The sequence below is a fragment of the Podarcis melisellensis genome, assembly GCF_964234715.1.
Source record: "Podarcis melisellensis genome assembly, chromosome: 5".
Classification (NCBI taxonomy): domain Eukaryota; kingdom Metazoa; phylum Chordata; class Lepidosauria; order Squamata; family Lacertidae; genus Podarcis; species Podarcis melisellensis.
In genome coordinates this window covers 3,692,006-3,718,778 of record NC_138537.1, presented here as the reverse complement: position 1 = coordinate 3,718,778, position 26,773 = coordinate 3,692,006, and the positions used below count along the sequence as shown (strand labels likewise).

Below are 26,773 nucleotides of genomic sequence, written 5' to 3'. Positions count from 1 at the left end.
CCAAGGAAGTAAACCAACAGCAAGGATTTCTAGAAGCACCACTTGTGATTTTACAACACACAGAGCGGACCGGGCTGCTGGTCCCAGATTGGAAGGGCAAGCAAAAAGCACTGCCGGAATGGGCTGCTCTCATTTCCCTGTGGTGCCCCTTTTATTATTGTGTCTTCTCTGCTGCCCCTGGACCCATGGTGAGTGACAGCTGCCAAGTCTCACTGACTAATGCATAGCAACGTGTTGTGGGGCAGGGGGAAAGAAAGGTGGCGTTGGAGAAAAGCCGGAGTTCCAGAATCGGGCCAAATCCTTGCATTGGTTCATACGTGAATCAGCTGTTAATAACCCTTGGCCAAAGAAAGCAAAAACCGTAGGAATGGAAACGTGTGTTTTTGTGCCTCGTGTAAAAACATGGGCGCAGAATTTCTCAAGATCAGCGAAAAACTAGGGAGCTTGTCCCTTGTACCACGAGGAGTAGCTCATAACTTTCAGCTAGAAGGGGCATGAAATGCTTCTGCAGTGACAGCAATGCAGTGTGGAGTAAAATAGGCAGAGAAGAAACCAGTTCACAACAGAACCATCTTCCTGGCTCAGTTCTGTCTGTGGCATATTTTACTTCCACTGTGCCATGCTCCCTAGGGATTTTAGCCACTTTAGGAACTGAATAGCACCAGAGTTGCATTTTCTTTTCCTTTCCTGGGAGCTGTTGAAATACACTGGAGTGTTGTAACAGGCAAAGCCCCAGGGCAGTTTGGACCCTGCGCAGTGTAGAAACTGCTGCTGCTTTCTCTTTTTGGCATGGATTCTAAGGCTTGCCTCTAAGGCTTGCTTCGGGAATCTCTTTTGAACAGTTGGGTGCATGTCAATTTCGTATCGGTTTCTTCTCTAGTTGTTCTCTGGGGTGAGGATGTAAATTGAGGGTCAGCCACTGGAAGCTTCGGGGCCAAATCAGCCCCCACTTGAGGTGTCCACTTGTCCACCTGTTGCACAGTTGCCAGTGCAAACACAAGTGTGGTGTGTGGATGGAGCAGTGATTGACACCAGGATTTGCTAGAAATCCAAGCAGGATAACCCAGGTGTAGCTCTCTATCATCCCTTCCTAATAGCATCCCTCGCTGACCTTAAAGGTAAAGGGACCCCTGACCCTTAGGTCCAGTCGTGGCCGACTCTGGGATTGCGGCGCTCATCTCGTTTTACTGGCCGAGGGAGCCGGCATACAGCTTCCAGGTCATGTGGCCAGCAGGACTAAGCCACTTCTGATGAACCAGAGCAGCGCATGGAAACGCCGTTTACCTTCCCGCCGGAGCGGTACCTATTTATCTACTTGCACTTGACGTGCTTTCAAACTGCTAGGTTGGCAGGAGCAGGGACCGAGCAACGGGAGCTCACCCCGTCGCGGGGATTCGAACCGCCGACCTTCTGATTGGCAAGCCCTAGGCTCTGTGGTTTAACCCACAGCACCACCCGTGCCCCTGGTTGCTGACCTTGGCATCCAGCAAATGGCCTAAGAACAATAGTAGCTGTAGCACAACTGAACTAAGAACATAGGGGGCTTCTTTATATTAAGAGAGCAATTGATCCATGAGACTCAATGCTGTCTACACTGGCTGGCAGTGGCTCTCCAGGTTGCAGATTGGGATCCCTTGGAGATCTTCCTGGGGACACCAGGGATTGAACCTGGGATCTCCTGAATACAAAGCGGATGCTCCAACCCTGAGCTGCACTCATTCCCAAGCTATGCTAGCAGAAATCTTTATTATTAGCATTAAACAAGTCAGTATACAACCATGAGCATTTCATAGGGAGTACTGTACACAAACAGCTGTCTACTCAGAAGCAGCTCACAGTTTAAGGCAGACAAACGGGGAGAAACTGAGGGATTGATGATTCTGAGGATTAGCCAAAGGCCATGCAGGGAAATGTGGGTTTTAAGGAGAGTTTTGAAGGAAGGGAGAGAGGTGCTAAACTACAGGGGAGCCCAGTGAGAGACACAAAGGGATGTTTATAATCCATAATATTTTCAGAAGAAAACAATCTTTTTTAAAAAGGTTGCTGAGCTGGGGTGCAAACTGTGTGAAGGATGTTGCCATATCCCATGTCAGAATTTTTGTCTGTCTAGCCAAGTATGGAATTCTAAACGAAATTTTCAGTTTCTGGAGAAGGTGAGCTCTTTCTGTGCCACAGTGCAGAACTCGATCTCGCTTCTCTTCCTCCACAGGTGCAGCCGCAGTTCACTCTGCCTTCACAACGAGCTCCAGTCTCACCTCCACACCACAGAGAAATGCCACAGAGAAATCCACCGGTCCATTGCTAAGCAGTTCCACCACACCCCCCTCAACAACAGGGACTCTCCCAGGTCCTGACCCATCATCCTCTGCAGGTAAAAGCGCTGTTCAGGTCACAGCTGAGGAGACCACCACTGCTGTTTCAGAAGGGACTGTCAGCCCTGCAGAAGAAGCCACCCATTCCCAAGCAAAAATGTCCACAGAAGAATTACCAGTCACTTCACCAGCTGTACCCACACCTGGAAGCTATTCTACCAATACTAGGCCACCCAGGTTCACCCTGGTAACTTCTCATTCCACCTTCGCAGGTGAAGGCTCTCCTACCATCAGCACTACGGCCAAAGTCACTTCCAATTCTGTTGCTCCCACCATGTCACAAACCACAACCAGCCCCAGTCTCACTACTACAGCACCAAAGGCAAGCTCAGCAACTCAATCCACCACTGGCCCATTGCTAAGCACATTGCTAACCACGGGTGTCACCACAGTAGCTGACTCCTCCACCTCCATCAGCACTGCAGTAGAAGACAGTAGCTCAACGCTGGCGGTATCCTACAGCACAGAAGAAGCCACATCTGCAGAAGAAACCACCACCCCAAAAACAGTTCATCCTTCATCCTCTCCTGGTGGAACGAGTGTTGAGCCTACACTTTTTATCCAAAGAAGTGCAGTCACTCCAACAGAATCACTAGCTAAGACCACGGATGAAAGTACCACCACTACTGGCACAACGCCAGAAAAGGCCACGTCAACAGGCCTCTCTTCCACCACCCCATCAACTGAAATCACAGGTCAAAGAGCGAGGTCCAGTAGCACTGAGCCTCAGCCAACACTCAGCCAACAGCCAACAATGTTCCTCTTCTCTTCACTGCATGATTCGACAGCTATCACTGGCACTTCAGAAGCTGGAATCACGGATTCTACTACTTTGGAAGAAGAAACAAGCCCTACAGTCCTATCTTCAGCCTCTCAAGACAAAGCCACACCCATCACAGAATCTGTTGCTACTTTGCATACCATGACCACAGCCAAAAGCTTTGCCACCCCCAACACTGGAGCAGAAAGATCCATGCATGCGTCTGTCTCTTCCACAGAACATCCACCAATCTTCAGCACCAGTGTAGAAGTCACCTCCACAGCCCTTTCACCCACACTCTCAACTGTTCCCCCTCCATCCACATTCCCTTCTGCAGCCCTGCAGCCCCGCACCAACTCACCTCGGACAGTTGCCGCTGGCCGTTCAACAGAGTTCATTTCCCCATCATTAGCTAAGACCACGGATGAAAGTACCACCACTACTGGCACACTGCCAGAAGAGACCACGTCAACAGGCCTCTCTTCCACTACCACATCAACTGAAATCACAGGTCAAACAGCGAGGTCCAGGAGCACTGGGCCAACACTCAGCCAACAACCAACAACGATCCTCTTCTCTTCACTGCATGATTCGACAGCTATCACTGGCACTTCAGAAGCTGGAATCACGGATTCTACTACTTTGGAAGAAGAAACAAGCCCTACAGTCCTATCTTCAGCCTCTCGAGACAAAGCCACGCCCATCACAGGATCTGTTGCTACTTTGCATACCATAACCACAGCCAGAAGCATTGCCACCACCAGCACTGGAGCAGAAAGATCCATGCATGCGTCTGTCTCTTCCACAGAACATCCACCAATCTTCAGCACCAGTGTAGAAGTCACCTCCACAGCCCTTTCACCCACACTCTCAACTGTTCCCCCTCCATCCACATTCCCTTCTGCAGCCCTGCAGCCCCGCACCAACTCACCTCGGACAGTTGCCGCTGGCAGTTCAACATCTGGAATGACCACCCGCCCTGGTGCTTTAGGTGATGTGGCTAGCAGCCCTACACCTGAAATCCTAGAAGCCCCCAGCACTATGATAGTAGAAACTAGCTCAAGATCCCAATCGCTAGCTCCTCAAGACATAACCACATTCAAAACCACAAAGCGTAGAGAACTGACTTCAGCGGAGGAGACCACCACTGCTTTTTCAGAAGTGACCATCAGCCCTGCGGAAGAAACCGCCACTCCAACAACAGTTCATCCTTCATCCTATCCTGGTGAAACGAGTGTTGAGCCTACACCTTTTATCCAAAGAAGCGCAGTCACTCCAACAGAATCACTAGCTAAGACCACGGATGAAAGTACCACCACTGCTGGTACAACGCCAGAAGAGACCACGTCAACAGGCCTCTCTTCCACCACCCCATCAACTGAAATCACAGGTCAAACAGCGAGGTCCAGGAGCACTGTTCCAGAAGTAACACTCAGCCAAAAACCAGCCAAGAACCAACCAATGTTCATCAGCATTGCAGTAGAAGACAATAGGCCAACACTGCTGGCATCCCACAGTCGAGAAAAAGCCACATCTGCAGAAGGAACCTCCACCCCAACAACAGCTCCTTCTTCCCAGCCTGGTGAAACCACCTCTGAGCTCACAACTTTTATCCAAAGTTATCAAGTCACTTCGACAGCACTCCTGTCCCCATCACTAGCTGCAACCAAGGGTGAAGGTAGCATCCCTGTTGTCACATCGCCAAAACAGACCACATCAACCACAACTGAGCTCACAGCCACAACTGGAAGCTCCCCTGCCCTCACCTCAGGACCACAGATGACCTTCACAACTACCTCCATAGGTGAAGCTTTATCTACCACCAGTCAAACTGCCAAGGTCACTTCAACAGTTGCTTCTTCCGCTATTTCACTGCTCCAAACCACAACAACCAGCCCCAGTCTCACTACTACAGCACCAAAGGCAAGCTCAGCAGCACAACCCACCACCTCATTGCTAAGCACATTGCCAGCCACAGCAGCTGAGCCCTCCACATCCGAAACTGCTGTGACTGCCACAAGGCTCAACACTTTGTCAGTCTCCAGTCCGTCTTCCTCTCCAAGTAAACCCACAGCTCAGCTCAAAACTGTTGCAGCACACAGTTCTCTCTCACCAACTGCAACGACAGCTGAAACCGGCACTCCAGCAGCTGTGACTTTCAGCACGACAGAAGAGATCACCACCTCCATTAGCAGTGCAGTAGAAGACAATAGCTCAACGCTGCCAATATCCTACGGCACAGAAGAAGCCACATTTGCAGAAGGAACCACCATCCCAAAACCAGTTCATCCTTCTTATCCTGGTGAAACGAGCGTTGATCCTACATCTTTCATCCAAAGAAGTGCAGTCACTCCAACAGAATCACTAGCTAAGACCACGGATGAAAGTACCACCACTGCTGGCACACCGCCAGAAGAGACCTCGTCAACAGGCCTCTCTTCCACCACCCCATCAACTGAAATCACAGGTCAAAGAGCGGGGTCCAGTAGCATTGTTCCAGACGTAACACTCAGCCAACAACCAACTATGTTCATCAGCATTGCAGTAGAAGACAATAGGTCAACACTGCTGGCATCCCACAGTCGAGAAAAAGCCACATCTGCAGAAGGAACCTCCACCCCAACAACAGCTCCTTCTTCCCAGCCTGGTGAAACCACCTCTGAGCTCACAACTTTTATCCAAAGTTATCAAGCCACTTCGACAGCACTCCTGTCCCCATCGCTAGCTGCAACCAAGGGTGAAGGTGGCATCCCTGTTGTCACATCGCCAAAACAGACCACATCAACCACAACTAAGCTCACAACCACAACTGGAAGCTCCCCTGCCCTCACCTCAGGACCACAGATGACCTTCACAACCACCTCCAGAGGTGAAGCTTTATCTACCACCAGTAAAACTGACAAGGTCACTTCAACAGTTGCTTCTTCCACCATTTCACTGCTCAAAACCACTGCAGCACCAAAGACAATAGGGAAACCCACCGCCTCACGGCAAGCTACCACACTAACTACAAATGTCACAAGGGCAACTGGTACCACCACATCGTCAACAAAGGTGACCAAAATTATTAAGGTTCCAATTTCAGCGCCAGGTAAGCATACAGGTAAGCATGGGGGACGCGGGTGGCGCTGTGGGTAAAAGCCTCAGCACCTAGGGCTTTCCGATCGAAAGGCCAGCGGTTCGCATCCCCGTGGCGGGGTGCGCTCCCGCTGCTCGGTCCCAGCGCCTGCCAACCTAGCAGTTCGAAATCACCCCCAGGTGCAAGTAGATAAATAGGGACCGCTTACCAGCGGGAAGGTAAACAGCGTTTCCGTGTGCGACTCTGGCTTGCCAGAGCAGCGATGTCACGCTGGCCACGTGACCCGGAAGTGTCTCTGGACAGCGCTGGCCCCTGGCCTCTAGAGTGAGATGGGCGCACAACCCCAGAGTCTGGCAAGACTGGCCTGTACGGGCAGGGGTACCTTTACCTTTACCTTTTAAGCATACTGACTTTGACGTTCATCTGAACAGGGAAGACTCACACAAGCAGGGGTGCCGACTTGAATACAATATTGGGGGGCAGTTAAGTTCTGCCCAACAGAATTGATCACATGATGTGGCTCATACCAACCATTTGAATGGCAGTGACCGTCAACCCTTGGGAGGGGAAGCCCCTCAAACATTTGGGGTGTGTGTGAAGGGACTTCGGCCCCTGGGAGTTGGCTCCTAGGCACGCAAGTACTGTGGCACCTCAGGTTAAGAACTTAATTCGTTCTGGAGGTCCGTTCTTTACCTGAAACTGTTCTTAACCTGAGGTACCACTTTAGCTAATGGGGCCTCCCACTGCCACCGATTTCTGTTCTCATCCTGAAGCAAAGTTCTTAACCCGAGGTACAATTTCTGGGTTAGCGGAGTCTGTAACCTGAAGCGTCTGTAACCTGAAGCGTATGCATTTTGAGCTAGGCGGCAGAGCTGGAAGGAATGCAAGTATCTGTAGGCTGAGATAACTGCCCTGGGATCATATATACTCTGCGGTATATAAATTTAACAAACAAACAGATAAGGCTCGCATTATCCTAACCCTAAGAAGTGGGTTTATTGAACATTCACCTTGCACAGAACATAAACAGAGGTCAGACTACATCTGGTTTTTATCAAAATTGTTGTTGTTGTTGTTATTATTATTATTATTAATCTTTTTTACCAAGGTAAGTAACTCAAAGCAACTTATAATATATTAACAAACACATACATTATTATTATTATTATTATTATTATTATTATTATTATTATTATTATTATTATCTCAGCACGGGAGGGAGTCTCACAACTGGGGCAGTACCACAGAGAAGGGTCTACTCGTGTTCCCCCAAGCAGCCCCTCTCCCTAGTCTCAGGGCTGGGCTGGGTGATGGGTGATGATGTGGGAGGGGCTGGATCTCTTGCAAGGAAAGAGCTGACTTGTGTTTTTGTGGCTCCTTCAGCCCCTTCTGCAGCTCCAGGTGGAACCAAGAGGCCCCCGCCAAGGCCTTCCTGCCCTTCTCTACCTCCAGATACAGGTAAGCTCTTGGCATCCAGGGACTGAAGCATCCTGTGTCACTCTTCCTCAATCTCACCTGACTTTGCAATTTCTCTTCCTGCAGGATATAAATGTCATAAATAAATTGTTATGTACTGAGTTGAATAGGATCCAAACTGCAGCAGTCTGATTGGTCCTAGAACAATAGGATTCAGAATGCAGCAGTCTGATTGGTCCTAGAACAATGCAGCAGTATGATTGGTTAGCAGGAACCACCCAATCATGCTCCAGATAGAAGCGAATCCACAACCTATTGGCTTACAGTAGAATTCCGGAATTAGCCAATCATGTGCAGCCCATTGTGTAAATAATGTATATAAAGCAGATACTTTGAGGGGACCTCCATTCATTCATTCCTCCTCACCGCTATGGGCTGAATAAAATCACTTGAAATCACTTTGCGACTCTGAGTATATTTCATAAATAAAGTAATTAAATGACAGGCATTTATACAAAGACACATGATGTGGAGAAAAGCTTTTTCTTCCTGTCTGCTAATTCTGGGACTTGTGGCTGAACTTATGCAGAAAAGGAACAAATGTGGTTTTGTGTGTGATTTTCTCCTCTGGCAGGTGGGACCCAGGTCATCTTGTCAATGGGCTTGACCACTTCCCTGAATATCTCTGACCCCACAACCCAAGAGATGGTTTTGAACAAGGTGAGGGTTCATTATTATCGTACGGAGTCCTCCAGGCAACTTCTGATTTAACATGGAGCAATTTTAAGGGCTTGGTAACCATAATATCAGCTCTGTTTGGATCAGTCATCATTCCTTCTCTTAGTAATAATGTGATAATGTTTTCTGAAAGATTTAGTCTGAATCTGAGTGGCCAATGGCCACTGACTTTGTAGGGCTTTTTATTGCCATTATTATTATTAAACAGTCTCCAAATATCTATGGGATGTAAGCAATTTTGAAGTAAGGGATCACATCCAAGCCAAAAGATTACAGGATGTATTTTTCTTTCTTTGGTGATCACTCGTAGCCGAGTAAGATTGTCTTCCATGAACACGGTCTTCTTTTTTTAAAAAAAACAATATTTATTAAGAGTTTAAAGATTACAAAAAGAAAAAAAGGAGTTAAACAGAACAGAACAATACAATACAAACCCCCCCAAAAAAACACTACTTATCTTAACAAAACAAAAACAGAAACAATTAAAAACACATCCAATATTTCCATATCTTATCTTTCATTTACTTGTTTCAACGACCTCCTCACACCTCCCTTTTTTGTATTCCAGTTCAGTTAGCTATTTCAGCAAATCCTTTCCATCTTTCTCAATTTTTTGTCCTATAATTTATCTTAACACAATCTAACCTTATTTTTTCCCTTTAGTCCATTAACAATCTATTTTTACTTAATTCTTTATAACATTTCTGCTAAAGCCATATAACTTCATTCCATCATCCTTCTAACATTCATTAATTTTACAGTCTTTCTGTAAATAGTCTTTAAATTTTTTCCAATCTTCATCCACCGACTCTTCTCATGAACACGGTCTTAATAGTGAGTCCGTAAGTGACTGTGGAGGCCAATTCTGGACCCACAAGTCCTTCCACAGTGGGGACATAGGTTTCTGGGCGGGAGTTGATCACGGTGTGGATTTGCTAAGCGTACCTTCCTCTTAGCACGTTTCTCCCTTTCGTCCTGAGTTCGAGGGTCTTCAAAGCCCATGATACCTTTGGTAAAGGCTGTTCTCCAACTGGAGCACTCGCAGGCCAGTGTTTCCCAGTTATTGGTGTTTATACTACAGTTTTTTAGATTTGTCCTGCGAGCGTCTTTAAACCTCTTTTGTTGACCACAAGCATTCCACTTTCCATTTTTAAGTTTGGAATAGAGCAGTTGCTTTGGAAGACGATAATCAGGCAACCGAACAACATGACCGGTCCAACAAAGTTGATGTTGAAGAACCATTGCTTCGACACTGGTGATCAGAGAGAGGGGCTCGCAGTATTAACACCCCAACAGAGCTTGCTATCTCATTAGTGACAGTTTTGGATGTATCACAGAGCAAGCAGGTTGCTGTTTCTTCAGTTTCCAGGCTGCTTCCAGCTCTGTTTGCAAACCACTCTGGCTATTGCCCTCTTACCTAGCAGTTGGCTGAGCGGGGTGGAGAAAAGGACCACTCAATAGCCTGGCAGAAGCCATCACTTAGGACTCAGCTACATTGGTCAAAAAAAGTTTTGGATGCGTTATAAACATGCAAAACCAGATACCACCAGAGAGCAAAAAAAAATTAATGTGTTTTTAACATAGCGTTTCCCCCCCTTTTGTTGCAATGATTTAATTTCTGGCTTATTTATAGCATTTTTTTCCTGCATGAAGATCAGCCCTTAGTTGAAGCTCTCTCAATTTAGCTAATTCTTTTGGGACGCTGATGAAGACTCGTGAGTGGCCAGCTAAGTTCGTTGTCTTACAAAGAAATTTGTCTGACCCATTCAGTAAACTCCTCTGTTAGATTGTAACCTGCCTGGTTATAGGATCCCAGTAACTGGAAAGAATTCAGGGCCTCATCCAGACTGAACCCCACCCCACCCTGAACTCACCACGTCATCTTTAAATGCTGATACAGTGGTACCTCGGGTTAAGTACTTAATACGTTTCGGAGGTCCGTTCTTAACCTGAAACTGTTCTTAACCTGGAGCACCACTTTAGCTAAAGGGGCCTCCTGCTGCCGCCGGGCCGCCGGAGCACGATTTCTGTTCTCATTCTAAAGCAAAGTTCCTAACATGAAGCATCATTTCTGGGTTAGCGGAGTCTGTAACCTGAAGCGTATGTAACCTGAGGCACCACTGTACAGTAGTACCTCTGGTTGCGAATGGGATCCCTTCAAGAGGCCAGTTCGCAACATGGAAAGAGCACAACCCGCAGCAGCACGTCCGTGCATGCATGGGTTGCGATTCGGTGCTTCTGCGCATGCGCGTGACGTCATTTTGTGCTTCTGCACATGCGCAAGCAGCGAAACCCGGAAGTAACCCTTTCCGGTACTTCCGGTTCACCGCGGGACGTAACCTGAAAGAACGTAACCTGAAGCAAACGTAACATGAGGTATGACTGTATCCTTAACATGAATTCATATATCTTTCCCCACCCCCATCCCTGTGTTTGTCTTTTCCTCTCCAGCTGAGTCACGACTTGAGAGCCAACTTCCCCTGCGCTGCCTTCAGTGTGAAATGGATAGAGCAGATGAAGTAAAGCTCTAAAGGACTCACGGCAGCCGCTGGCTGATCAGAAATGAAGGCAGAATGAGTCCCACGAAAGGAGAAGGAGAGATTCTGTAGCAGCTGAGCTCCAGTTCTGACACAAGAGCGTGAACTGATTCTGTTTTTCCATCACATGCAACTGGATATCTCTAAGTGCTGACCCCTTGCTTGCAAAGTTTGCTCCTTATGCTTATCTGCAAATGGACCAGAGGGTTGGCATAGCACTGCGGTGAAGAGACTGAGCTACGCACCCGGAAGGCCGTTGGCTCAAATTTCACTCCTGCCATGAATTCACCAGGGGTCCTGAGGCAAGCCCCTTATCTTTAATGTACTGGTTGTTTGGGGTGCTATGTTGTGCCGGTCCTTCAGAAACAACCACACCCTTGCCTCGAATTGGCTAGATCCTTTTTCCTAAATGGCTAGATCTCGAATCGACTAGATCCCTTCTCTTAAATGTCAGTCACTGCTGTGACTCTTTCCATTGGCCAAAATGCTGAAATGTGAGGGAAAGCTACCATATTTTCCGCTCTATAAGACGCACCAGACCACAAGACGCACCTAGTTTTTGGAGGGGGAAAACAAGAAACAAAATATTCTGAATCTCAGAAGCCAGAACAGCAAGAGGGATCTCTGTGCAGTGAAAGCAGCAATCCCTCTTGCTGTTCTGTCTTCTGGGATAGCTGCGCAGCCTGCATTCGCTCCATAAGACGCACACACATTTCCCCTTTTTAGGAGGGAAAAAGAGAGTCTTATAGAGCAAAAAATACAGTAGTTTCTGGCGAAACTAACAGGGAAAATAGCACCTGCACATGTTGCCTCACATATCAGACGCCAGAATCTTACTTTTAACAAAAAAATTAAAATAAAAAGTGCACATTTTTTGATTTGGGAGCGGTGGAGATTTTGAAAGGCGTTTCAGCCCCGCATTTCAGGGACTGCAAATTAGGTAGTTTCGTGTGGAAATTCAAACTGAATCGAACTCGTCCCTCAACCCTGGAAGCCATCAAGGGGAGACGCTTTTGTGACAATTGCAGGTGTGGACCAGCTGACCCACCCAAGAGTCGCCTCAGGAGGACTGCAAAGAGCTCAGTGTCCCATCTGGTAATTTCTTCCTTATTAGAAATCCTTCTAACACCTCAGGCCATTAGTGTCCTGCTCAACGCTTCAGGAGTTTGCTAACTCTGTGACGCCACCGCAAGTATCCAGTTCATTAATTTGGAAAGCTGTTTGGAGGGCTTGAAGGCAATCCATCGCTCCTGTGCCCCCCCCTCGCCAAATGCCAGGTTGCATAACAGCTTAGTCACCTATTAACTCTTTAATCAGCTTGGTAAAATCAAACTAATAAACCTTTGGGCAGCTGAATTTGGTTAAATGTCACCTTGGAGGAAAGTCAAATTCTTTCTGGTGGCAGGTCCAGATTTCGAAAAGAAGCTCAGGGAAGATATCTGAGAGAGGCTTCCCAAACTGAATCAGTGAGTATCATCACAGAAGGTCCTCAACTCATGGGATGCCTATGGTTTTCCATGGGGAAGAAGCAGGGGAATATTAGCATGGGATATATTTTCCATAGGGAAACTCACATGCTTGCGGGCTGATTGAGATTCATTGTCTCAATCAACAGCTATGGGGTCTTTTCCACCCCATACATTTCCAAGCACAATTCAAAATGTTGGTGCTGACCTTTAAAGCCCTAAACAGCCTTGGTCCTGTATACCTGAAGGAGCGTCTCCATCCCTATTGTTCTGACACTGAGGTCCAGCTCTGAGGGCCTTCTGGCATTAACCTCACTGCAAGATGTGAAGCTACAGTGAACCAGGCAGAGGGCCTTCTTGGTAGTGGCACCCACCCTGTGGAACGCCCTCCCATCAGATGGCAAGAAGATGAGTAATTATATAACATTTAGGAAACGTCTGAAGGCAGCATTTTTAAGATTTGCTGTTTTATTATGTTTTTATATATGCTGGAAGCTGCCCAGAGTGGCTAGGGAAACCTAGTCAGATGGGCAGGGTACAAATAATAAAATTATCATCATCATCATTATTTATTTAGTTCTTTCATGAACCAATTTTGAAAAGCCAAATTCTATGAAAGAAAGCAAAAGAGGCACATTTAACTATTGCTGTTTTTAGATAACATCTTGGTTATGAACTGCATTCAGGTGCATTTTCCTGTTGTAAGCTGTTATGAATCTTTCCCCCACCCCCATAGAATATGACAAACAAATAAACCTACCTGGCGCTAGGTGAAAATAAATTGGAGACTTGCCCCCTAGGGTGCCCCCTAGTAAGAATCTTCTCTGCCATCCTTCAGGAGAATTCTCCCAGCCTTCTGGTCTGGCTCTAAAACATGCACACTGAGGTCCAGCTCCGAGGGCATTCTGGCGGTTCCCTCACTGAGAGATGTGAGGTTACAGGCAACCAGGCATAGGGCTTTCTCTGTGGTGGCACCTGCCCTGTGGAACACCCTCCCATCAGATGTCAAGGAAATAAATAACTATCTGACTCTTAGAAGACATCTGAAGGCAGCCCTGTACAGGGAAGCTTTTAATGTTTGATGTTTTATCGCATGATGATAATGATGATGATGTTGTTCAGAGTATACCCGAAGGAGCATCTCCACCCCCCTTGCTCAGCCTGAATACTCAGGTCTATCTCTGAGGGTCTTCTGGCGTTAACGTCACTGCGAGAAGTGAGGTTACAGGGAACCAGGCAGAGGGCCTTCTTGGTGGTGGCGCCCGCCCTGTAGAACGCCCTCCCATTAAATGTCAAGGAAATAAACAACTATCTGACTCTTAGAAGACATCTGAAGGCAGCCCTGTTTAGCAAAGTCTTTTAAGTTTGATGTTTTATCATGTTTTTAATATTCTGTTGGGGGCCACACAGGGTGACTGGGCAAACCCGGCCAGATGGGTGGGGTACAAATAATATTTATTTATTTATTTATTTATTTATTTATTTATTTATTTATTTATTCATACATACATACATACATACATACATACATACATACATACCCCGCCCATCTGGCTGGGTTTCCCCAGCCACTCTGGGCGGCTTCCAACATAATATTAAAATACAATAGTCTATTAAACATTAAACAATAAACATTAAAAGCTTCCTTAAACAGGGCTGCCTTCAGATGTCTTCTAAAAGTCTGGTAGTTGTTTTTCTCTTTGACATCTGGTGGGAGGGTGTTCCACAGGGTGGGTGCCACCACCGAGAAGGCCCTCTGCCTGGTTCCGTGTAACTTGGCTTCTCGCAGCGATTCACCTCCTCCAGAAGCCTGTTTGGCTGCTCCTGCAGGCCAATCAGGTCGCTGATTCACTTCCGCCTGGAGCTGGATCGGGTGGCTCCTGCGGACCAATCAGACTGCTGCATTCTGGATCCTATTGCTCTAGGATTCAGCTCAGCACATAACAATTTCCATCGATCTAAACCTTGCAAGATTCTTTTGATAGCAGCGAGGTGCTGCTGTGACGTTTGCCCTGCTCACAAGGTGTGCCTGTTATCAGTGATGCAGCCTTTTACTGGCTGGTGACATAATGCCCTCTCTTTCCCTTGGCAAGACGCGGCCAAGGCGTTTGTTCCAGCTGAGCGGAGAGCCCTTAATGACCCACGGTCTGTGACCTCATCAGCAGAGTTAATGAGCTGTGTGGGCACTGGCGGAATTAGCATGTTTATATCTCCGAGGCTCCTCAAGTGTGACCAGAGGCCCATTGAACATTCCTGGCCCTCTTGGAGTGGGCGATGCCTGCAAGCAGGAGTGGCTCACGGCTGGCATGCATGCCAAGCTGCGTCTTCCCGGACCCCCTTCTGCGTTTTGGGGATTCTCGAGGGTCCCGCAGCAAAATGCAACGCCTGTTCTAGCTGTTTGAAAACCACATCCCGGGGAGTTATCAGCAGAGGTGCACCAAGGGTCCCTTGGCAAGTAGTTGTATCGGCACACACACACACACAGAGAGAAAATCACTTTACCCCACTAGCCAAATTAGAAATTATTACATTTTACGAGACCCAAGTACTTAAAGCGTCCCGAGTTAGGGTAAGGTGAGGAGGAAGGGAGGAAAAATTGCACACCTTTGTGATGTGGTGTAAGAAGGATGAGAAGCTTCTGCATTTGAACCTCCGGTGGGGACTGGTTTTGCCAACCCCTAGCTTGCCGATCAGAAGGTCGGCGGTTTGAATCCCCGCGACGGGGTGAGCTCCCGTTGCTCGGTCCCTGCTCCTGCCAACCTAGCAGTTTGAAAGCACGTCCAAGTGCAAGTAGATAAATAGGTACCATTCCAGCGGGAAGGTAAACGGTGTTTCCGTGCACTGCTCTGGTTCACCAGAAGCGGCTTAGTCATGCTGGCCACATGACCCGGAAGCTGTACGCCGGCTCCCTTGGCCAGTAAAGTGAGATGAGTGCCGCAACCCCAGAGTCGACCACGACTGGACCTAACGGTCAGGGGTCCCTTTACCTTTACCTTAGGAGACCTTTGGCTACTGGATTGCTTGGAAGCATCTCGTGGCAGTGACGGATTTAGGGCAGGGCTCAGGGGGCGCAAAATATTAAAGAAATAAAAAACCCCGAGTTATTGTGGGAATAAGCAATCAATCAAATCTTTTTTATGGTCATAGACCAGCATAAGTAGGTTGGGGTACAATCATTTAAAATCTGTAAACCGTTTTGGAAAGCTAAGATTATTAAAACAGAAGGTATATATAAAAGACTGTTAGAATAGAAAAGATGCGAAAAGAAGGGTTAGGAGCATTAAACGGATGTGGAAGAGTATAAAAGGTTAGTATATAAAAGTCTATAGCTATCAATTTACAAAGCACTCCAATATGACTGTTCATTAAATCTAGTTAAATCTAGTTAAATCTAGTTTGTGGTGCAGGTCATCAGCCAACGAGTTTTGAACATTGCTGAGCAGCACATGGCAACACTACGTTGTAGCAGGGTTGGTTTTTCTGGGATTCCGGGCTGCATCAATAGAAGTATAGCATCTAGATCAAGGGAAGTAATAGTGCCATTGTATTCTGCTCTGGTCAGACCTCACCTGGAGTACTGTGTCCAGTTCTGGGCACCACAGTTCAAGAAGCACACTGACAAACTGGAACGTGTCCAGAGGAGGGCAACCAAAATGGTCAAAGGCTGGAAACGATGCCTTATGAGGAACGGCTAAGGGAGCTGGGCATGTTTAGCCTGGAGAAGAGGAGGTTCAGGGGTGATATGATAGCCATGTTCAAATATATAAAAGGATGTCACATAGAGGAGGGAGAGAGGTTGTTTTCTGCTGCTCCAGAGAAGCGGACACGGAGCAATGGATCCAAACTACAAGAAAGAAGATTCCACCTAAACATTAGGAAGAACTTCCTGACAGTAAGAGCTGTTTGACAGTGGAATTTGCTGCCAAGGAGTGTGGTGGAGTCTCCTTCTTTGGAGGTCTTTAAGCAGAGGCTTGACAACCATATGTCAGGAGTGCTCTGATGGTGTTTCCTGCTTGGCAGGGGGTTGGACTCGATGGCCCTTGTGGTCTCTTCCAACTCTATGATTCTATGGTATCTCAAAGCAGCAAGGAGGTATAGAATTGTCCTGTGCGCCCTGGGTACTGATGGAGTAGTGGGGAGATGAGGCGAATACGGATGTCTCTATAATATAGGCACTGGAGAAGCACATGCTCTATTGTTTCTGTTTGTCCAGAATCCCAGGGGCCTTGTCTCTCTGAGTAAACTGGGGAATAAGTAATATTTAGGGGGAGCACCCAATTTGGTCCTCGCTCAGGGTGCCATGTTACCAAAGTCTGCCCCTGCTCACGGGTTCCCTAAGAATTCAGGGCCAAAGGGTGTTCCTGAATGATCCAACATCCCATTTCGCACCATGGCCAACCCCACGTCTCTGGGAAGGCCCCCACAAGTGGGGCAAAAGAAGCTAAGAAGAGCCCGGCTGCTGGATGAAACCAAAAGCCCATCTCAACTGTCCCGTTTCAGCCGGGACATCCCGGAATTACAAAAGCCGTCCATTATAATAATTTAATAATTTATTATTTCTATGCCACCCATCTGGCTGGGTTGCAACTACGGCAAGCTTTTTTCTTCTCCACCTTTACATCAGGTGAGATTATTGCTGCATCGGGACTATATCCTTCCTGGATAGCTCCGTTGGTTAGAGTGTGGTGCTGATAATGCCAAGGTTACAGGTTTGATCCCCGTACCGGGCAGCTGCATCTTATTGCATTGGAGGGGGTTGCTCTAGATCAGTGTTTCCCAACCTTGTGCCTCCAGCTGTTTTTGGACTACAATTCCCATCATCCCTTGCCACTGGTCTTGCTAGTCAGGGATGATGGGAGTTGTAGTCCAAAAACAGCTGGAGGCACAAGGTTGGGAAACACTGCTCTAGATGATCCTTGAGGTCCCTTCCAGGACTACCATTCTGTGATTCCATGGCTTGCATATAAGGCAGCTTCCTTTGTTCATCTGACGCTTGACACACAAGCCAGCATGAAGAATCCCAAAGTGACACCTGTCTGTGATGGAAGGCTCCAGAACCAACAAGGGATGTGTTTGCCATTTCTAGGTGCTTATGGACCATGAGCAGACTGACCTCTCTGGCACAATCCTGCAGGATCAGGCCAGTGGCCCACCTAGTCCAGCACCCTGTTCTCACAGTGGCCAATCCGAGCACAAGAACTCTTTCTTTCTCGTGTTCTGCAGCAACGGGCATTTCGAAGCATTGCTGCCTTTATGCATTCCTGAAAGGATTATATTTGCACCAACTTCATGATAGTTTTTTCTCCCCACGAGATTATGAGGCTTCCAAGTCCTTCTCGAGAGGCAAATTGATGTTATATCAGCAGGCATTAACCCACGCATGTTGAGGCACTTAGAAATCCATGCGGAGAGAAGGAAACGTGCCATGCCAATTCCCAAGATGCCAGCTCTGCCACAGGCTTGTCAATAGACTCACGTGTGCTCAGATGTGGCCCATTGCTCTGGCCGAGAAACTGACCTGCCAGGTCAGGACGAGGCCTTGATCCTTCTACAACACCTGCCATCCATTCATCTCCCGTATGAGACACGACACTCCACCAAGGCGGACTCCCCAGAGCCACAGAAACTTCTGCAGAAACTTACTCGATTAGAGTCTTTGATGTGGGTCTAACTTTAAGCTGCTGTTATGCGTTTCCCCAATAAATGGACTAGGTGTGCTACTGTTGTTGCTTATTGTAGTTTAAATCATGTTCATTACGTGTGAGAAAGAGCTGGACCATAAAGAAGGCTGATCGCCAAAGAATTGAGGCTTTTGAATTCTGGTGCTGGAGGAGACTCTTGAGAGTCCCATGGACTGCAAGAAGATCCAACCTCTCCATTCTTAAGGAAATCAGCCCTGAGTGCTCACTGGAAGGACAGATCCTGAAGCTGAAGCTCCAAGACTTTGGCTACCTCATGAGAAGAGAAGACTCCCTGGAAAAGACCCTGATGTTGAGGAAGATGGAGGGCACAAGGAGAAGGGGACGACGGAGGACGAGATGGTGGGACAGTGTTCTCGAAGCTACAAATATGAGTTTGACCAAACTGCGGGAGGAGGTGGAAGACAGGAGGGCCTGGCATGCTCTGGTCCAGGGGGTCACGAAGAGTCGGACACGACTAAACGACTAAACAACGTGTGAGAAAATAATAAAATAATGTGTTTTTCTTAAAAAAAAAAAAGATGCTAGCTGAAGACACTATTTGGGCATTACTCAGATTAAAGAGGTGCTCCTGCTCCCCCATTTCCCAGGGGCTTGTTGCGAAGAGCAATTGCCTTTCAGCCCTCTGACTTCATATTACATATTCCGTCTCTTCCAGGCACCTTTAGCAAGGTGCACCTGGTTTGTTCCAGCTCTTTGTTTGTGGCACAGTGTCATTTGGTTGATATGCATTGCATATGACTGGGAAGTGAAGGTCTTGCAGGTGGGGGGGTTGAGGGGGAGGAGGTTGGCTTATTAATTTCAGCCCCTTCCAGCCTTCCTGCAAAAGGGGGGAGGGAATGGGAGTGGTCAAGGGCTTCCAGCCCACGCACGCATGTCCTATAAATGACTGGAATCTCCTGAGAGGCAGTCCACGCAAGTCCTGCCAAAGGACTTAGCCCCCTTTAACAAATTCGATTTGCTGGGCAAATGGGGAGACAGAGAGGGATGCTTTGGGCCCTGGCAGGTTTCTGGACATGGCTTCTGTGTGGTAAGTTTATTCTTTTTCTGGCTGCTCTGTGTGAATCTGCTCCAATTAGGATCAAGAGGTGGAGGCAAGCTCAGCCAGCCTAAGGTATTAAGCTGGGGATGAAGAGTGAAACATTTTCCTCTGGGTGAAGAGGAGAACTTTCTGCTTTTATCCACACACCAGCAAAAACAGGCCACAGGTTCTGCTGTACTGGCGCTGCCTTTCCCTGCTTTCTCTCCCAAATTTCTTGGGGCTCCTGTTTATTCGGCATCCACTAGATTCGCTTGCACAAAGCCTATGCAGGGGGTGGAGTCTAGACTATGTCCGATCTTTACTGCACATTCATTCTGGTTTGTTTATGGGGTGATTATACAGGAATGCATTGAGCATTCATCCTGGTTTGCTTGCGTTTTGCCATCCCACACTTTCCAGTGCATTCACTGTCACTTTCCTACCAGCAAACAGTCTGCTGCTTTTTCTTTTAAAAAAGTCACATTTGCTTTGCACTTGAATCCCTGCTACAAAGCAGTGGCAGATTGAATCCACCTTTCATTAAAAACACGTTTGGGGATGTACTACGACTTCAGAATTATTTACATTAATTCCTGCTAAATTTGTATTCTTTTGGCAATGTGTGTGCCAAATCCAAGTTCCTCTTGACAGCTTCAGTGTTCTGCATCACTGTGGAAAAGCACTGGGTTGGGTGGAAGTTGTTCAACCCAGTGGCTGTGTAGTAAACAGAAGATACCTAAGAGCAACAGCACGACACTCTCTTCTCCTCCTCCTTCCCCCAAGCAACTCCTTATGAGTTACCATATTTTTTGCTCTATAAGACTCACTTTTTCCCTTCTAAAAAGTAAGGGGAAATGTCTGTGCGTCTTATGGAGCGAATGCAGGCTGCGCAGCTATCCCAGAAGCCAGAACAGCAAGAGGGATTGCTGCTTTCACTGCGCAGCGATCCCTCTTGCTGTCCTGGCTTCTGAGATTCAGAATATTTTTTTTTCTTGTTTTCCTACTCCAAAAACTAGGTGTGTCTTGTGGTCTGGTGCGTCTTATAGAGCAAAAAATATGGTACTTAGCGAACTTGATATAGAAATAGGTGGAGAAAATGGACTTGGACTGGGGAGAAGGTGAGGCAAGGGACTGCTGCCCGAGGGAGGGTTGGAGGAAGAAACTTGATTCTGTTTGCATTTTAACAAGAAAGCACCTAAACTTCACTTCTCGAACCAATACGCGAAGTGAAACACAATTATCTTGTGGAATGCACACTTCTCCGATATCCGCAATGCCGTCCTCCAACCCCGTGATGTGCACAAAAGTACATATATCAGAGGAAAGCGTACATAGAAATGCATATAACATATATGTCAGGGCAAACTGCACTGATGAGTTTTCATGAGGTTTAAAAAAAAATAAGTGAATCACTGTGGAAATCTGGAGAACGGAATTCAAGATTGGAAAAATGAGAAGCTGAGATTGGCAGGTTTCATCCATCCATATTCCAGGGTTCAGAAGAGTCTAATTGACGATTAATGTTTTAACTGAAAATGAATGTGTATCGCCAGCTTTGATCAGGGAAGCAGCTCTTGCGATGATACGCTGTCAGAAGGGAAGCTAAGATTATTGCAAAGATAAAATGAAGTAAGGTTATACCACGTCCCACCATGTTAAGGTAATAAGAACAGGAGGCAATCTTCCTCTGTATCTGTGTTTTGCTGGTAATTGGAGACTTTCCTTTCTGAACAAGATTGTGAGTTGGGGCTGGTGTTGTTTCAGGTACTCATTGTGGGTGTTTGTGTGTTTGTGTGTTGTTTTTTTCTCCTGCTGTTTTAGTTTTCATAATTTGTGATTTCATAGAATTGCAGAGTTGGAAGGGACCCCAAGGGTCATCTAGTCCAACCCCCTGCAAAGCACGAATCATACACTCGGTATACACTACTGAGCTGGTTGGTCCATAATAAATAATAATAATAATATATTTTTATTTATAGCCCGCCCTTCCTGGTTCAGAAAACTGGGTTCAGGGCAGCTAACAACAAATTTAAAACACTTAATTGATGCAACAAAAAACAGCATAAACGTGAATAACAATAAATTCATAATTCAAAAATCATTTGGGGGAAAATCCATCCAATAAACATTAGATGATCGCCAGAGCTAGCTGGCTAAATTAGTCCTATTTGGGCCAGCGAGGCCATGGGTCTGATTCGGTATAAGCCAGGAGACCCAAAACATTTTCAAGCCACTGCCATAAACACATCCCTTGTGCCACCTAACCTATAGCAAAAATTATTCATAAAAGCGCTTTGCACAACCCACTAAGGATCATGACCTTCTATGCAGAAATAAATTCTCATAACAAAAGAAAAGAGTTTTATAGCTTTGCTTGCAAATACTTGGTTTAAGCACTGCATTAAAATAAACGATATATTGTCTCGGTTGTTTATTTCCATTCCTACATAGATTGATCCTAGTATGAGCCTCAGTAACATATCTTTGCCCAAAACCAGTATTCCAGCTAAAAATCAAAAGAAATCTGACACCTCTTTTTATCCTGTAGTTTTATCTTGTGAACCACCACCCTGAGATCTTCAGAGAAAGAGCAGTATAAATAATAATAATAATAATAATAATAATAATAATAATAATAATAATAATAATAATAATAATTCACAGCTTGCTTGAATTTTGGCCAGTGCCCAGGGAGATCTGTGTGTCCTTGAAAAAAACAGTTTTGTGTCCTTGGGAATCCTATCCGAAAACCCATGACTCAGTCATAAAATCTAGCCCATCCCACCGTTGCTATGGAAAAACACAAGCCTTCGTCATATGATCATGTTTTTCACAGTAACTTAAATGCAATTACAATTATACACCATTTTATGTAACATTAAACGACTTTGACAACAAGTGGTTCCCAAAGGGGGCAGTGGGATTACCTAGGAGTGCAAATGACTACCAGAATTTGAAAAGCTGGTGTCTCTGGATCAAGTTCATCTGTTTTGTTGAATTAATTGCACTCAGTGGTTTGGACTGTATTTTAAATAGCCATGCAATGAATTGTTTAATTTTATTGTGTTAATGTCTTCTTCAGTGGGACATGCAAACTGCTGTTTGGAATAATGCTATTTTCATAGGGTAGGGGACATTGGGGTTGAGTATGATGGACGCGGGTGGCACTGTGGGTTAAACCACAGAGCCTAGGACTTGCCGATCGGAAGGTCGGCGGTTCGAATCCGCGCGACGGGGTGAGCTCCCGTTGCTCGGTCCCAGCTCCTGCCAACCTAGCAGTTTGAAAGCACGTCAAAGTGCAGGTAGATAAATAGGTACCGCTCCGGCGGGAAGGTAAACGGCATTTCCATGCGCTGCTCTGGTTTGCCAGAAGCGGCTTAGTCATGCTGGCCACATGACCCAGAAGCTGTACGCCGGCTCCCTTGGCCAGTAAAGCGAGATGAGCGCCGCAACCCCAGAGTCGGCCACGACTGGACCTAATGGTCAGGGGTCCCTTTACCTTTACTTATGGAACCCAGGGGGTGTTGACCTGAAAAAAATCTGGGAACCGCCAGTGACGCACCTACATTTGGGGGACCCTGAAGCTTGGACTGTCACGGGGGCCCCTTCGCAACCAGCAAAGGAGTCTGGGTTATCGCTGTTATCTTCCTCAATGAGGTCGTCCCACGACAGATCGCCACACCTGTGCATCATCTGTGCTAATGACTCTCAGATTTTGGGATTGTCAAAATATATACAACCAAGAAATTAATCAATTTGATGCAAACAGTTGCAACTCAAATTGGGTATGCTAGACTCAAAAATGTTAAGATGAGGACTATAGTTGCTTCTGTTTAGAGAAGCTTTTAATGTTTGATGGACTACTGTATTTTAATATTTTGTTGGAAGCCGCCCAGAGTGGCTGGGGAAACCCAGCCAGATGGGGGGCGGGTATATATAAATTATTATTATTATTATACCTCACCCATCTGAATTGGTTGCTCCAGCCACACTGCACAGCTTCCAACGGATAAAAACATAATAAATGGATATCAGCCCTGCTCAAGGCATGACGGACAACAGCAACAACCAGGAAAAGTTAGACATAACATTTTACAAGGACAGGAAGAAACATCATGGACAGAATAAATGTCATACACAGGAAGAACAATGATACAGTACGAGATCCTCACTTGTAGTCTTGCAAATCATTTAATGTGTCAACACGAATAGAAGTTATAAATATTGCAGCTGTTGTATAAGGGCTTATTATTATGACTGGAATGTCATTGAAATCAATAAGATTTTGGAATGAAGAAATAAAGAAAATCATCAAATCATCAATTCTAGGACATGGGGGAACCACCTGATCTAAACTATATAATTTGGTATATGAATGATTGATATTAGTAATTGTATTGTAAATTGGCATTGTTATAATGAAGCTGTCATTGGATTATAATTGAAAAATCAATAAATATGATCAAAACACGCAAATAATAAATCATTTAAAAAATTCCATATGCAGGGCTGCCTTCAGGTGTCTTCTAAAAGTTGTATAGTTACTTATCTCCTTAGGTCAGGGGTCACATAACTCCATACCCCTCCCATTTCTCCGATGAAAATAGGGACGTCCTAAGGAAAAGCGGGACATTCCAGGATTAAATCAGAAACCAGAACGGCTTCTGTAAATCCAGGATGGTCCCTGGAAAATAGGGAAACTTGTAGGGTCTGGAACCTCTGAGTGTTTTACAAAGCAATCTTGAATGACAGACAAGTCCTTTGCTGACGCAAACGTGTAACTTTCCATCTTACTTTTGTCAACTCCTTGCAGCGCCTGGGAAAACAGTTGCCGTCCCAGTTCCCACAGAATGGGAAGACGGAGACCTGGGAGACTTCACCACCACCAGTGATGGCCTTTCCTGGGGCACAGACAGTGACTATTTCGAGCCCACCATGCTTCCGTCCACAGAGGCGCCTGTCTTCGCAGAGGAAATCCAAGCCACAGAATTATATACACCTAGTCCTCTCCTTGGGAAACCAGAAGAAAACCTGAGTTCTGTTAGCTCAGCGAACTCTTCCAGTCCCGTGGAGGAAGAAAGGTCAGGTTCTCCGTCGGCCTCCACTCTTGCAGGAAACGTGGCTTCTTCCAACGATGGTCCCACGAACCCAGGAATCACAGCCCCAGGAGAGAATGCCAAGGAAACGACAGAAGTCCATGTCGAAGAAAAGGCCAACTTCCCAGCCAGGATGAACTCTTCTTTGGAAGAAGAGACAGCTAAAACAGCTGCAGTGGTGTCTAAGGAAGCAGCCACACCTGTCACCTTGCTCTCTAAGGAAGAGGAGGAAGCTGAATTGCCCGCGGAGAGGACTGAAGAAACAGCCACGGCGCCCATCTTGCTTTCTTCTTCTCCCTCTGAGCAGCCTGGAGGAACAGAGATTCTCATGGAGTTGGAGCCCAGCACAACGAGCACATCTCTTCTCAGTGCAACCAGCGGTGAAGGGATACAGGGATCTCCCTCCGAGGAAGGGGCTAACAGCGTTGCTTCTGACGAAATGAGTTTTCTGCCACCAGCTGCTGGAGACGAGGAGGCAATGGACGTGGACACCGGGGGAAGCGACGTGGGTTTCCAGCTCAACCCCACCGTAGCTTCGTGGGAGGAAACACCAAACGTCATCCCAGAAGCAGACGAGGAGACCCCAGAGCTTTCTCCAGATGCTGGCAGTGAGGCTTCAGCCCCGTCCTTGAGCCCAGGAGCAGACCCTTCCAGCCACACAGAAGAGCTGCCTGTGGAAGAAGAAGAAGCTGCTCCTGCTGATGGAAGCTCTCCTCCACCACCTCCAGAGGGAGATGCTGTGACGCCACCGCCAGAATTGCCCCCATCTGGTTCGTTGCCATCTGATGACACAACTGCGGAGTCATCAGAGCCCAGTGAGCTTGTTGCAGTTTCCACTCAACTAGCTCCTGCTGATGAAGCTGCTCTGGATGTAGAATCTGCTCCTGGAGAAGGAAGGGGCGATGCAGATAGCTCTCTGTCGGCAGGAGAGCCCGAAAGCGATACAGAGGCAACTGCAGTTCCCTCCACTGCAGGCCCAGAAGTTGGCCCTGAAAACACGGCCGATGTGCCCTCTGGAGAATCAGAAGACCTGCTGAGTGCAGAATCGTCCAGTTCCCTTCCAGTAGATGAGTCCACTCTAGACAGTCCACCCGGCATTTTATCTCCCAGTGATGCTCCCTCTGGACCTTCACTGAGGATGGAAGTGTCTTCTCCTGCTGGACTCCCATTGGGGTCGGGTTCTGCTTCACAGTTACCTGAGGATGGTGAGACCCAGGCATCTTCCACAACTAACGAAGAGGCAAAGGAAGGTTCTGGAAGCCCAGACAGCAACAAGGAAGCATCTTTTGCTTCAGTGTCTCCAGAGCAAGGACCAGCTTCTTCAGGAACAGATGTCCCTGCTGGAGAAGAAGTTTCTGCAGACCTTGCCAGTGGGGCAGCCTCCCCCTTGAATCCTGGTGTGGAAACTGATAGTTCAGAGGTGGCAGAGAATGAGCAGCCCACAGTATCAACCCAGAGCGAGCCCTCTTCAGATATGACCACCATAAATTCAGCTGAGGTAGAAGAGAAGGTACCAGGGACTTTGCCCGACACCAAAACATCCCCTCCTTCTCTCCTGGAGGATGAAACAGCATCCGAAGCTCAGGGGTCATCTGAAGAAACACCCTCTCCTATGTCTCTCAGTGTTACACCTTCTCAGCAGGAGGAGGGAGAGATCTCCCCCAGCGAAACACCTGGAAAGGTTGGTTCTTCTCCTGAAGGCAGTGAGGCAGCTACAGGACCAGATGTTGCATCAGGATCAGCCACAATTGATTCAGTCGCACAAGCGAGCAGTGAAGGCCAGAGCGAGACAGACTCCCCGCTCTCCAGCACGGAGCTTATCCCACCTGCGGGAAGATCAGAGATCTTGGATACTGAAGAATCCAAGTCACCTGCAGAGGACATGGTGGTAACAGATCCATCGGGAGGACAAGCCACCTTTCCCTCCACATCTCCTGATGAGTCACCTTCTGGTCCCTCTGCTACAGATGCAATGGAAGCTCCATCAAATGGGCCACCTGGCTCTCCACCTTCCTCCCACCTACCCCCAGACAATGACATGGGGGCAGGCTCAGAGGTCACCACGGGGCCAGAGGAACTAGGACATCCTGCTGCTGTGAACAGGGAGGAAGCATCTCTTTCCCCAGTGTCCATCACAGAGCCTGAACTGGCTCCTGCAGAAACAGAGGCCGCTGAGGATGGAAATGTTTCTGAAGACCTAGGCAAGGTATCAGCCTTACCCTCCAGAGAAGAGACAGTAGGAGCCACCTCAGAGGCAGCAGTTGATGAGGGATCCCCTTCAGATAGCGGCAGCTTTCTGGATGAAGTCAACACTCAGCCCCCAGAGCCACAGCTAGGTCCAGGAAGTGCAGCGGAGAACAGCCCGCCAAGCTCTGCAGAGGTGACAGATGCAGAATCTGGAGATCTTACTCCCCTTCCTGAAAGTGGTGGAAAATCAAAGGAAGCTCAAGAGTCATCAGAAAAAAAACCCCCTTCTGCATCTTCTTCTGGGTCCTTCAGTGCGGAAGACGAAGAAGGAGAAGCCTCCTCAAGCCCAGATTCTGACAACCTTGCTCCTTCCCCACAAGGCACTGATGTTTTAGAAGGTAG

The 26,773-nt window shown here is 47.2% G+C and overlaps 1 protein-coding gene across 4 annotated transcripts; it reads left to right on the top strand.

The window, feature by feature from the left end:
* On the top strand, nt 1-11,538 carry LOC309369678 (uncharacterized protein). Of its 4 annotated transcripts, none has more exons than XM_081910715.1 (5): nt 1-188; nt 2,216-6,223; nt 7,595-7,669; nt 8,262-8,347; nt 10,817-11,538. In XM_081910715.1, the coding sequence occupies exons 1-5, from the start codon at nt 119-121 to the stop codon at nt 10,886-10,888; spliced, it is 4,311 nt and encodes a 1,436-aa protein (XP_081766841.1). In that variant the 5' UTR covers nt 1-118; the 3' UTR covers nt 10,889-11,538. The 4 variants fall into 4 exon arrangements, with proteins under 4 accessions (XP_081766841.1, XP_081766842.1, XP_081766840.1 ...); XM_081910716.1 differs by having other exon boundaries at nt 2,210-6,223; nt 7,607-7,669; XM_081910714.1 differs by having other exon boundaries at nt 2,210-6,223.
* The last annotated feature ends 15,235 nt before the right edge of the window (nt 11,539-26,773 follow it).

Bases quoted from the DNA above. Each gene is read 5' to 3' on its own strand.
- LOC309369678 (XM_081910714.1), top strand. From the start codon at position 119: ATGGGCTGCTCTCATTTCCCTGTGGTGCCCCTTTTATTATTGTGTCTT. The intron at 6,224-7,594 runs GTAAGCATACAG...TGGCTCCTTCAG, and splicing joins GGTTCCAATTTCAGCGCCAG to CCCCTTCTGCAGCTCCAGGT. The intron at 8,348-10,816 runs GTGAGGGTTCAT...TTTCCTCTCCAG, and splicing joins AAGAGATGGTTTTGAACAAG to CTGAGTCACGACTTGAGAGC.